The 13,123-nt window shown below is 39.9% G+C and overlaps 1 protein-coding gene across 1 annotated transcript; it reads left to right on the top strand.

The window, feature by feature from the left end:
- The first annotated feature begins 7,057 nt into the window (after positions 1-7,057).
- On the top strand, positions 7,058-10,686 carry LOC125013118 (macrophage mannose receptor 1-like). The gene is made up of 4 exons (XM_047593503.1): positions 7,058-7,091; positions 9,042-9,428; positions 9,558-9,899; positions 10,346-10,686. Exons 1-4 carry the CDS (start codon positions 7,058-7,060, stop codon positions 10,684-10,686), a joined length of 1,104 nt encoding a protein of 367 aa, XP_047449459.1.
- Positions 10,687-13,123: the final 2,437 nt, after the last annotated feature.

The raw sequence follows: 13,123 nt of genomic DNA on the forward strand, positions 1-13,123 counted from the left end.
TAAGCTGGTTGAACAGTAACTTTCACTGCTATAGAAACTTCCTCCTCTTGCCATAGATTACCGCTGGTCCTTTGGCATATTTCAGTGTGTCTGATAATCTCTTAGATAGTGCAGATCATATTAAAACTCACTATGCAAAGCAATCTGAACGGGTGGGGTTTCACTATCATGTTAACGTATGATCTGCAGAACAGAAAATTTAATGGTTTAAATCCAACACATATATATTTGATGTGAGTTATGTAATGTATAATAACTTCCAACTGCTTTTGTTCATTTATTCATATATAATTAATAATGAAGTAGATACATACTAACGTGCTCCCAAATAGCATAGCAACACATAACACTATTGTTCAATGCAATGTCTCACTATATCTCATCTCATCTTCTACTACCGCTTATCCACACTAGGACCACGGTGGTTGCTGGAACCTATCCCAGCTATGCAATGTGTCATTACATGATACATACACAAAAATCTGAGTATACCACACAGTCCTTTTCTAGATTTGTGCCGTCATAATTTCCTAACTTTTAGACCTGAGCTGCCGAGGACCTTTGCCTGTGACTGAAGGAAATAATAAAAGATAAAAACTGCAGATTTCACCATAAAGTATTGAAAGGAAAAAGCTGCATGGCATGCAGGGAAGCCACAGCGATTAAGGAAGTTGCAGCTTTCAAAGACTCTTTTAGATCAATGAAAATATTCAAATATTTACACATGTACGTACGGAGCGCTGTAGAAAATAACACTGACTTACTGTCCATGTTGTCACAGTTTCAATTCACGTTCCACCGAGACGTCTCAACTCTGAGTGTGTCCTCGTTGCTCTCTGGATAGGGTTTGCTTTGGTTATGGCAAGGGACTTGTCGGACTTGTTCCGTGGGAGTGATCAGCATTAAACAGTCATACGCAGCACTGCCACAAAGACACATACACACGACAACGGTTGTTATACTATCATGTACTTTCTTAGAAGAGTGATAGAGAAATATAGCTTTTAGGTGCATAACACTATGCTGGTTTTACACAAAACTTATTTCATTTTTAAAATTCATACCTGTCAGATACTCTAATCTAAATTTTCTTTTCACCCTTCTCACTCAGTCATGCTGTTTGATTTCTCAAATCAAACAACCACACCAGTTCAGTGGCATAATAAAGAATGATGATGATCCCTCCCATTCTCTCTTTTTTTTTTTTTTTTTTGATGTTGGCTTCTAGGCGGAGTTGGGAGGATCTGCTACATGTACCTGCACATGTGGGCTGTGTCTCTAACAGGGCATAAAGGACTCTCTCAGCCAGGCTTACTGCATCCTCCTCCCGTCCAGTCACGGCTGACATCACCGTCTCTTCTGATTCACACTAATTTTCTCAGTTTCATCATTTTGATTGATTTAAATAAACTATTCTGATGGTTATCTCTGTGTGTGGCCTCCTTCTTCGTTGCCGGCCTTGAGCCTAGTGGTAACACTCTGTAGTCTTACCCAGTTAATACAAAATGAGAACAAGAAACAAACAAATGCTCACATGTAAAACATCTTCATTGTTTCTTCATCAAGTCACCTGGGCTTAAAATGAACTGAAATGCAGTCGCAGTTGTTACTAAACAGACTAGTTACTACTAGTCTGTGAAGGTTCTCAGTCATCCAGGTCATGGTAATCCAAATCCTCTTTTCAACACCCTTTGGATCTGTGGTACTTTATTTATGTTGGGCCATTCAGCTGAATGAATGTGATTTAGTGAAGAAGACACTTGGATGCACGCAAAACACTTTGCTGATTCATTGTTATTTATTGTTTATTGTTATCAACAACTTAACCAAAAGACACCAAAACTTGACAAGGTACAGATTTATTGTTGTTTTCATACATATACCCAGTATGACAGGTTCTTGAATTATATATGCACTGTAACAAATGGCTGTAAAATCAAACACAGTAAAGTTACTGTGTTTGATTTTTGCAGTTGAATGCTGTAAATTTTACAGTAAAACTTTGACCAATATTGGTATTTGGTTTACAGTTAAACACTTATTTTACAGCAAACTACACAATACCTTAAATCTGTAATATGCTAGATTATTGCTGCCAGTTAGTTACTGTAAACTTAAAACAATTTTACAGTGTGAGACAAAGATCAGAGGATCAAAAAAATGAAAATCATATACTTAAGCCTGATCATGAGGACCTAACTTAATTGTTAATTCTCATTTTCCAGTTACATTAGTTAATATGAAACCAAATTTTATTGCAGCATTCATAAATAAACAGTGTTCTTTAGCAATGTAGACTGTTTTCTTTACTTATGGCCCCGTCTGTTGTGTCCACTCCAGTTTACCCTCCTCTCACCTCTCATGTACCTTAGTGGTTGACTCAACAGATTGTGCTGATGCCGATGCTGCATCTGCTCCAGCTGTTATCCCTGCTGTTCCTATTGCTGCTCCTAGTGCTAGCCCTAGTACTAATGACTGGGAATTCCACCAAGGAATGCTAATAACAGTTTCTCCATCCTCCACCAGCTCACTGGTGTAGCTACCGCCGTTGTTTGCCTCAATGATTTTGTCAGTGGTGTCAAGGAAGTTTGCCACCTGGTTCTGGTTGCTTCTGTATTCATCCTGCAGGTTCTTCAATAGTGATACTATTCCAGGCTTTACTGCAGCTTCTTTCAGTTCTTGTTTTTTTCGAGGGGTTTCTCCCTTCATTTTCCTCTTCACGAGGTGAACTGCATGCTCAATTGGGTTAAGGTCAGGTGACTGACTTGGCCAGTCTAAAACCTTCCACTTTTTCCCCCTGATGAAGTCATTTGTTTTGTTGGCAGTGTGATTTGTGGTCATTGTCCTGCTGCATGATAAAATTCCTCCCGATTAGTTTGGATGCATTTCTCTGTAATTTGGCAGGCAAAATGTTTCACTTTGGAATTCATTCTGTTGTTACCATCATCAGTTACATCATCAGTAAATATTAATGAGCCTGTTCCAGACTGGCCATGTGCGCCTAAGCCATGACATTACCTCCACCATGCTTCGCAGATGAGCTTATACACTTCGGATCATAAGCAGTTCCTTTCTTTCTACACACTTTGGCCTTTCCATCACTTTGGTAGAGATTAATCTTGTCATCAGTCCATAAGATTGTGTTCCAGAACTTTTATGGCTCATCACTGCACTTCTTTGCTCTTACATCTGGCCCTCTGATTGTTACTACTGATGAGTGCTTTGCATCTTTTGGTATGGCCTCTAGATTTCTGCTCTCTGGGTCTTTTTTGAACAGTGGATTGTGATACCTTCTCCCCTGCACTGTGGAGTTTAAATATGTCTAATAATTTGTATTTTGTTCTTAGCAGGTTTCACAAGCCAGAATGTAACAGGCAGATATGAGTCAGAGAGAAAAACCCAGGTCGACTCGGTCGTTTTTTCCTTGTACCTCAAGGATATTGAAGTAATGCCTGTACTTCCACTTTGAAAAGGCCAACTTTTCCTCCACATTCAGCATTTCTGCTGCTTACCTCTGCTAGTTGGATGTGGGTGTGAAGCTGTTGTGTGTGTGTGTGTGTGTGTGTGTGTGTGTGTGTGTGTGTGGTTTGTGTGTAAACTGAACACTGCCTCTGGCTTATCATGAAAGCTTACTCCACCTTAGCCAATCAAAAAAGAAAAAATGGCTGAGAGACAAGTCAGGTGCCGACAGACAGCTTTAGTTTGCAACCCGCCCCATTTCATTTTCAATAACAACGATGGAAATAGTAATTAGCTAAATTATCCATTACTGATAAAAATAACTCTGTTAGTAACGCTGTTTATTTTAACGCTGTTGTCCCATCATTGCTCATACTGGAAGTGATGTTCTGTAGCGGCGTCTTAATGCTCGTTAGCTCGGCTGTGGTATCCAACCATGTGCTCCTCTGAGCCCTCGTGGGTCTGTCGAGTTAAACTTCTCAAACCGTACTGCGTAAGGGTTTTCTGGATTTTCTGCACACATATTTTCTATGTCTATGATTTATCTATCGTTATATAAAGGAGGGGGTAAGGTGAGGTAACATCTTTAATTCCTTTTTAACTCATTTTTAACTTATTTAATTCATTTTTACCTCATAGTTGTCTGATGTCTTGGAGCTTGTTGTTGTTGCGTGTGAGTTTTTTTAACGGTAATTTCTTTTGTTTTAGCTCAGGCTGCTCACAGCTCTTCATCACTCTCAGGCACACGACCTGGATGAAAAAAACAACCATAAGAAAAAGCAGCAAGTTTTTTTCCTGCAACTTTTTTTGACAGAGAGAGCGTCAGATGACACCTAGAATTAGTTTGCACAGTTTTTGGAAGACAACGAGCAATGAACTATACCATTATAGCTGGTATTGTTTCAATATTCATTCTCTCCACTGTGTAGGCCCTGACATTTCTTTTTTTTTTAACTTCTTTTTATTTCCTTTTATCAGGTGCAGTCATATACATTCACACATTCAAAGGTACTGCCCTGACATTTCTAATATCAATATTTTATGCAGTGCAAAAAAGTTGTGATACGAATGGAACTAAACAGTCAGTTTATCTTACACCTTACAAACTTTATTGATTGATCAATGAGAGGCATGACAACTGTATTTAACGCTCTGGTACCCTTAGGGACATATATGTGTTCCCTTTAAGGGGACCTAATATGCTCATTTCAGGGACTTCTACTATGACATTGTATATTAATGGAGAACTATAGAAAGTTTATTCTTCAACAAAAAACTCTATCGCATACGTACTCCTCTGTTCTTGAACTCATGAACTGTGCTTTGTATGCTCCATTCAGAATCTTATGAAATCTGTTTTTAGGAAATGTCAAAAATTCTCGAAGCAGACGGTGACAAGAGCATCTGAGAAATGGTGAACTGTAATGAAATGTGTGCGTTCTTCTTAATGGCTTGTATGATGACACTGTAGTTGTCAGGGGCGAGTTCCTGGAGAGCTTGGCCAATGCTCATTAGTTGCTGAGTAAACTGGCTACATTCTTTTTTAACATTGGGGTCCACTTCAGTCCATTTGAAGTTATTGGCAAAAATGGATTGAAGAAAATGGCTTAGACCTGCTGGTTCCTTCTCCTTCTAATAAGGAGCCAGCGTAGCCATAGACCAGCAACCTACCGGCCTCCATGTCAGCAGACAGCAGCTGATGATGGATGGTTTCTTAGTGGGTTTCTGGAGGTGCACAAACTGTTGAAAGGTGGATAAACTACAGCCTCTGCTGTGGTTCAAACTTTACTTCACCCCTTTCTGTCTTTCACAATTGTCTTTGTGTGCTTTCTTTTTTTTACATATTGGGTTGCGGGGGCAGCATACAACTCTTGATAAGTGGAATTTGAGATTGTTCGGTTACGTTACGTAGTATATGGTCCTCTTCCTATCCCTCTTCCTATTTCTTGTTTTATTGAGTATGTTCACTGCTCAAAGGTCTATAACAACGTTACCACTGATAATAATCGCTCTGTATGATCAAATATCCTCCACTGTCATGGCTCCCAGGACATGTGGACCTGTTTGGTAAATGCATCCAGTGACATCAATGCATCTACTATTACTAAGTAATGTTTCCTTCCTTTGTGTCCATACCATCTGTCGACTGTAAAATGTATGATGTAAGGGGTCGAGGTCTCTTTTGATAAATTTGTTTATAATTATGTGAGTCTCTACAGGGCAAGGACACCACCATTTTAAACATGTGGGACAAGGTGTGTGTCTTCCTGTGGAGCAGGGCCTGTGCACAGGGACATTTCACCTGCTCTCCTCAGGTGTATCACTTCCTCTCTAGTGAGGATGTGGACAGAGCTCCTGTCAAGTCCATCACAGCATTTGACAAACTCGATTAAAGATTTTTATTCCTACTTTCCCGGCACAGAGGAGAAATCTGCACAGCTGGACTGGGTGAGACGCCCATTTCTTTTGTCTGAAGCAAACAGAAGCAGGCTGCCTGTCACTTATCAGGAGAGACTCTTGGATGTGCCATCAGGCCGCAGCCTTCAGGTGGAGTTTGCCGCATCCACTCTCACACAGTTTTGGATGCGTGTGAAGCAGGAGCACCGTGACCTGGGTCAGAAGGCTTTGGGGCAGCTGCTACCCTTTGCCTGTGATCAAAACAAGAAGAAAGAAAGAGACCGTGCCTGGAGAAGAGCTCGAGCACAGCCGTTTCCTCCCTGCAACCAAGACTGACGAAGACTGTCAGTGATGTACAAGCCCAAGGGTCTCACTAAAATGTTAGTGCAAAAGCAACTAGCTGAACGCAACAGCTTTCAATGTTTCAACAATGTTGACAGTACAACTTTAAGATGCCAATCTAATACTGAGTCTATCCCAGCTGTCATCGGGCGAGAGGCTGAGTACAACCTGGACAGGTCACCATCACAGGTCTTACACAGAGAGACAGACAACCACTCACACTTAGAATCACCAATCAAAAAAAAAAAAAAAAAATCACAGAAGGTGCATCACTGTAAACAGGTTGAGAACCACTGTGTGGTAATGTTTCACCCTGTATTTCCATATTCAGGCTTTATGTAAACTACTTGGAGAGTATTCGGCTAGTGTTTGATTTTTGACAGTTGTTTTTGTCCACACATCGATGAGAACCATCCCAGGGAAGGGAGAAGGAATCGGAGGATGTAAGTTACTATTCTCTGTTGTTATTTATAATCATGTGATGTACGATCATGTATATTTATTCCATGTATGATGGAGCAGATAGGGCATAATTGTGTTTTGCGTGACCTCATTTTTACCAGGCTTTCTTAAACAGATCAAAGAACGACCTGTGTTTTCTTTCTGAAATATTAACATTATCACTTGTGGCCTCACAGCTTCTTGTTGTAGTCGGCTACACAGGGAAGAAAAATGAGGCGGTTTATTTGTTCGTTTTTGTGGAGCCGGTTGTCTGATCTGAGTTGTCCAGTATGCGGGGGGGGTTAATGTGTGTTAATGTGTGATTTTAATGTGTTTCTTTCAGCCAGACACAGTTTATTGAGCCGTTGTCATTGGGTAACTTCAGACTGAGAATATCAGTTTCATCTAAGCAGCAATGATGCGGGGGAATCTGTTTCTGCTCATTCTGATGGGTAAGTGGATCAGGTCGTCGCCTCTGGTTTGTATAATAACTCACATGACTGAATTCAGAGCCTTTGCAGACGATGACTGAATGAAGTCTGAAATCCATGCAGGTCACCAGATAATTGATTCCTGTGTTGCTCTTTTAGACTTTGACTTTAATGAGCCACAAGGAAAAACGCCTGGTAACAGTAGCTCAGCTGTACAAAAAAGTTGTGTGTTAGATAATAATAAAGTAAAATAAAAGTACAAATTGCATACAAATCTGCAGGAAAAAAACAATGCCCTCTATATATAGGAAGGAGAAACGATACGGTGTAAAAATATGAAGGGAGGAGCATTGACACGAATAAGCCTTTCGGATCAGTTTGTCAATCCTACTGATTGCTGGTACTGCTCCCCCAACAAAACCACAGTAAACCACAAGGTTCTGGCAGCAGACTGGTACACCGACTCCAACAACGTGCTGAATACCATATAAGACCTGAGCTTCCTCAGGAAGTAGAGTCTACTCAGGCCCTCCTAACCACAGCATCACTGTTGTCCCTCCAGTCCAGACTGTTGTTCATGTGGACTCCCAGGTACTTGTAGGGATCCACTACTTCCACCTCCACACCTGGATGGTGATGGGCTCCAGCTCTTGGTCTTGTCCACATTCAGGAGTAGGTGGTTTGCCTGGGGCCACTCCACAAAGTCTCTGATCAGTGTCCTCCTGTTCATCTCTAATACAGCCAACCAATATTTTGCAATGCTGTAAACATTTGCTGCAGATGCCCTCAGTTTTTGTTTGTTTGTTTGTTAGTCTTGTTAGTCTTGTTAATTCTGTATGTTCCTGAAGTGCACCTTCCATTTGTTTCATTTGACTGAATATCCACCAGTGAAATATTCACCTGCCTCTGGGTTCTGTCACATTATCAACAAACACTGGTTCATGCAGTGCGACTGGCAGCAGCAGCTCTGGAGGTAGAGCGGTCGTCCAATAACCGAAAGGTTGGCAGGTCGATTCTGCCCTATCTCTAGTCCGTCTGTTGTGTCCTTGGGCAAGACACTTAATCCACTTTGACCTCATGTGTAAGCTCCCTGGTGTATGACTGCGAGTGAGTGATGTTTGTGGTCAGAGAAGTTGTAGGCGTGGATTGGCGGCCATGTTTGCGTCAGCCTTGCCCAGAGCAGCTGTGGCTGCTGAGGTAGTTTACCACCACCATTTCGATGCCACTGAATTTTTAATTACCGCCCCCTTAACTCTATTACTGTGCTGATGCTACACGTGTCAGTTTTTCACCTGCATGGATGGAAGTGAACCTTCAAAATGCCTAAGGAGAAACAGTCAAAAGTTTGACTGTACTTGCTTGTAGGCCCATACCACTGTTTTGTCTTAGTTGTAATTATATTATTTGAATTAATATTCTGTTAAACTTGCATATCACAAAATGCCCTAAAGATATAAAGACAGCGTTTTTGAATAAAGTTTGTATGTTTTCCATTCAGCACCAGTAGCAGATAAAACATCAACGTTATCCATCCCTAGTAGTGAAGGGACTTGTCTTTGCAATAGAAAATAATCTTGAGATCACTGACTGGTGTTGTTGTGGAACTCAGCAGTGTTTTTTTTTAATTGTCATTTTATTATTTTACTAGTGTGTTTTGTTCCTACGGCCTAGGAGTAACCTGTTTCACTTGCACTGAGAGCTCTTTGAGCGCTCTTTCATTCACACATGGTATCAAATCCAACCTTAACTGATGAAGATTTATCCTGTACCTGAAACAACTTCTGAGTCAAGTATTCAATTATTCAGAAAAGATTTGAGGGTCTGTCATTTAAGCCCGTAATCACTATTGTACCATGATGTTTTGACAAACAGCTTAAATATTAACAAAGTATACCTATGTCCTGACATGAATGGACCCAACTGTAACTGTATACATGATTTTTATGTAAAGAACCATTTTTCTGTTTTTAGGTCAGTGTTCATTCGTTCTGTGTAGGCTCTACGAGTACAACTTCATTGATACGGAAACAACCCGGGAAGAAGCCCAGAAGTACTGTAGAGACAACTATTCAGACCTGGCCTCTGTGTTTGACCAGTCAGATGTGGAGAGACTCAAAGTTCGAGGTAATGAATTCACAGACGAAGCCTGGATTGGTCTGCACAGCATCGCTGGAAAAGAGGAACGTATGTGGCACTGGTCTCTACCTGGGGTGGAGTTCAATGAGACAAAATGGCTTAATGGTGAGCCAAATGACAAAGGTACAGGTGGGAGGCTTGAGAACTGTGTGGTGATGGATGCCCCAGACGAATGGAAGGATTTTCCTTGTGCCGAGCTACAACAGTTTGTCTGCTACGATGGTGAGTACGACAAAAAAACAACGCCATCATCATTTTTACAGAGAGGTCATTTAAGAATGTCTGATATGGTTAAAATAGTACATGACATCTGAACAGAGGTGGTAATGATGCCCTTTGTTTATTCCACAGAAACCCAGCTGCCCAATAAAACATTCCATTTCATTGACTACAAACTGACATGGCTGGACGCTCAGAGCTATTGCAGAGAAAATTACACAGACCTGATAAGTGGAGTCGCACAACTAGAAGAGAAAGAATTAATCCACAAGAGGAAGCCTAGAAGTAACATTTGGATCGGCCTGTTCAGGGACAACTGGAGGTGGTCAGATGGAAACAATTTCTCCTTCAGAAACTGGGAAAGTTTTAATGACACATCTGGTACTTTGACAAACAAGTGTGCGACTGTGAAGGAAACAGGGAAATGGGGCTCTGACACATGTGATAAGAGAAAAAAGTTCTTCTGCTATGACGGTGAGTTTCACTTCACCTTGTCTTGTTTTTGATGAGCACAGGAAACTGAATTTATAACAATTATTGATTCAGTTTGGCCTGATCGGTGTACACTCACCTGACATATCATTACATTACATTAGTGACACAGGAAGTATGTTTTTCCTGAAAGCAGGTTCAGAAAGGTGGTAATTCTACTGTAGCCTATCCTTATTTATGTAGCCTAGCCTATCTGATCAAAATAACACAAAATACATGTGTCGCTGCAGCACAATAGTAATAATAGTACTGCAAACCACAGGCTGCAAGATAAAAACACAGTAGAATCAGACACACAGAGCTGAAATACACAAATTCACAGTTGAATTTAGAGTCCAGTTATGATCCAGATTTTCAGTGAGATTTTTGTGGCATTTGAATGTCTGGTGTCCAAATTCATCTAAAAGGTCTCTGTTCGTTCATATCAGATAAAGTGATCCTGATCAAAGAAAATAAGACCTGGGAGGAAGCCTTGTATTACTGCAGAGACAACTACAATGACCTGGTCTCCATCACTAACCCTCACCAGCAGAGATGGGTTCAAGAGAGAGCCAAGAAGGCCTCAACCCCTTTTGTCTGGCTGGGACTGCGCTACTCTTGCTTTCTGGATTTCTGGTTCTGGTGCAGTTGTGAGGTAGTCAACTATAAGAACTGGGCCTCAGATGAAAGTAATGACTGTGACATGTCTGGAGCCATGGACACAGGAGGAGAACATCAGTGGGTCAAAAAACAAGATAACGAGATGTTTAATTTCATCTGTTCTAAGTAACCTCATTGTTAACATTTACTCACTGGTAACATTTACTCATTGGTAACATTTACTACTCTAGAAAATGTAGAGATTAGAGGACGTAGAGGAAATGAATTGACTAAACACTAAGAGAGAGATGAACCACAGAGGTCATACTTCAGTTAGTGAAGGTATACATGTATGGGAGTTTGCTGTGAAGTAAAAAATATCATAAATAGAATCATTTAATCTAATTGTTATAATTCAGGAACGACTAAGTACAAAATGAAACACATCATTTATACACCGATCAGCCATAACATTAAAACCACTGGCAGCAGAAGTAAATAACACTGATCATCTTGTGACAACACAATGTTCTGCTGGGAAACGTTTGGACCTGGTATTCATTCATGTGGATCTTACTTAGACACGTAGCACCCACCCACCCACCCAGACCAGACCAGACCAGACCAGACACACCCCATAGCAATGACACATCTGACATGTAGAATGCAGTCTGTCATGACCAAAAAAAAAAAACATGAAGAGCAGCACAAGGTGCCTGATCGGTGTACATGTTATACATTAGTAAGTGTGAATTTGCTTTCATTTATTTTATTGTAATTCTCTGTATTGTAGATTGTGTGTGTCTGTTTCTTAAACACCAGTGAGTTAATTATAATATATAATTATTGCTTATATACTTAAGTAGAAATATATACAGTTACATGTGCTAGATTTCTAAATAAGTTTTTTTTTTCTGTGAGGTTATTAAGAAAGATTTTGACTAAATGTTTTAAACTGCAGGAATCTCCTCTTCCTGCAGACACACATTGGTGGAAGAAAGCTAATGTCTGCTCAGAAACCTTTTACTTTCACACATGCACTGGGAAGTGAACATGCAAATATTTCATTTTTAATTTCAATAAATCCCATCTCTATCAGCGCATAACACGCTGTGACATGGTTATGGTGTATTTTCAGTTTGGACTTTGGACACGTCACACCAGGGGCTTCACCAAAATAAACGCCATCAAATATTAATACTTTAAACCAGGGTCTTCAGTGTTTTTCATTGAAGACCCTAAACCACTATATGTGTTCTTTATTACACTCAGCCTTGTGCTATTGATAAATACACATTACTATCATCATTTTGTATTCAATATTAAGCTATTCAAATAATACACAGGTTCAAGTATTCATTCTTTGGGGGGTTGCAGACCACCTGTTGAAGACCTATGCTTTAGATTGTTTGTATTCATCTGGTCTCTAGTGGTCATATTGTGTAATTACAGTTCCTATCTGTAGGGTACTGAATTATTGCTGTGTAGAACATGGTGATCAGCTCCTTAGTAGATTAACTGAATAAAATAAATAAAACCGACTTGATCGGCGCCTGTGCTGTGACGTCAACTGTTTCCATTAATCTGTATCTTTGAACTGTTATAAACTACATTTCAGGGGCAGCTACAAAGCATCAAGTTGGCAAACATGATATGTTTAGTTCAAAGTCCAGCGACATGTTTAGTTTTTCCAGGAGGTCTGTTCTTCCGTCTCTCTTAGTTTCCCATCACACCATGTAAATTACATTTGTCAGTGGATCCCTTGTTTGACTCTTTAACTCTGTGTTTCCGTATTCAAATATCGACCTGACGGTGAGTACCGGGACAGCACCAGGTCCCTACTTTTTTTTTTGTAAACATACTGTATGTTTGTTGCATACTTGTTAATTTACATATGGCGAACAACATAGAACAAGAGGGCACATACAAGAAACTACAATGAAAATAGCAATAATAATGATGAGAATGAAATTTATAAATAAATAACTTAAAAATAACCACAAAGCCAAGTATCAGTGCACGTATAATAATCATGGTGGTAGAAAGAAAAATAAATGAAAATAAAATGTGTATACTAAACCAAGATAAAATTAAAAGATGGATAAATCTTCAGTTCAGCTCATCATTCCAGCCATCTACTTCAATGTCATTTTTCTCGAGGAAATTACAGAAAACCTTCTGGATTTTCCAAAACTTGTCAAGCTTATTTTTTGAGGTGTAGCTTGTCGCTCTCTTCATCCAAGTAGAAAGACATCACTGTAAACCACTGTGATGTAATACAAGGTTTATCACTGTTCCACAAGCAGGCTATACATCTTTTAGCTTCCAGAAAACAAATGTTGAATAAGGGTTTTTCATTTTTGGAGGTCACAAAGTTTTGGTGTGTTTGATTAATTTGTTTTTGTTGGCTGAATATATACAGTATATAAATTCAAAGGAATATTAATTGAATGAGATTCTATTGAAACCCAAGCTGGGGGATGGTCCTTCACAACATGAAATATTCCTGCTCTGATTTGAGCTGCCCAATAAATACCACATAAGATTTGGTAGCTGTAATCCACCTCTATCGTATGGTAGATATAACAATGTGAGCCTGAGCCTGGGACGCCTGTTGTTCCAGATGA

The sequence above is a fragment of the Mugil cephalus genome, chromosome 1 (genome assembly GCF_022458985.1).
Source record: "Mugil cephalus isolate CIBA_MC_2020 chromosome 1, CIBA_Mcephalus_1.1, whole genome shotgun sequence".
NCBI classification, from domain to species: domain Eukaryota; kingdom Metazoa; phylum Chordata; class Actinopteri; order Mugiliformes; family Mugilidae; genus Mugil; species Mugil cephalus.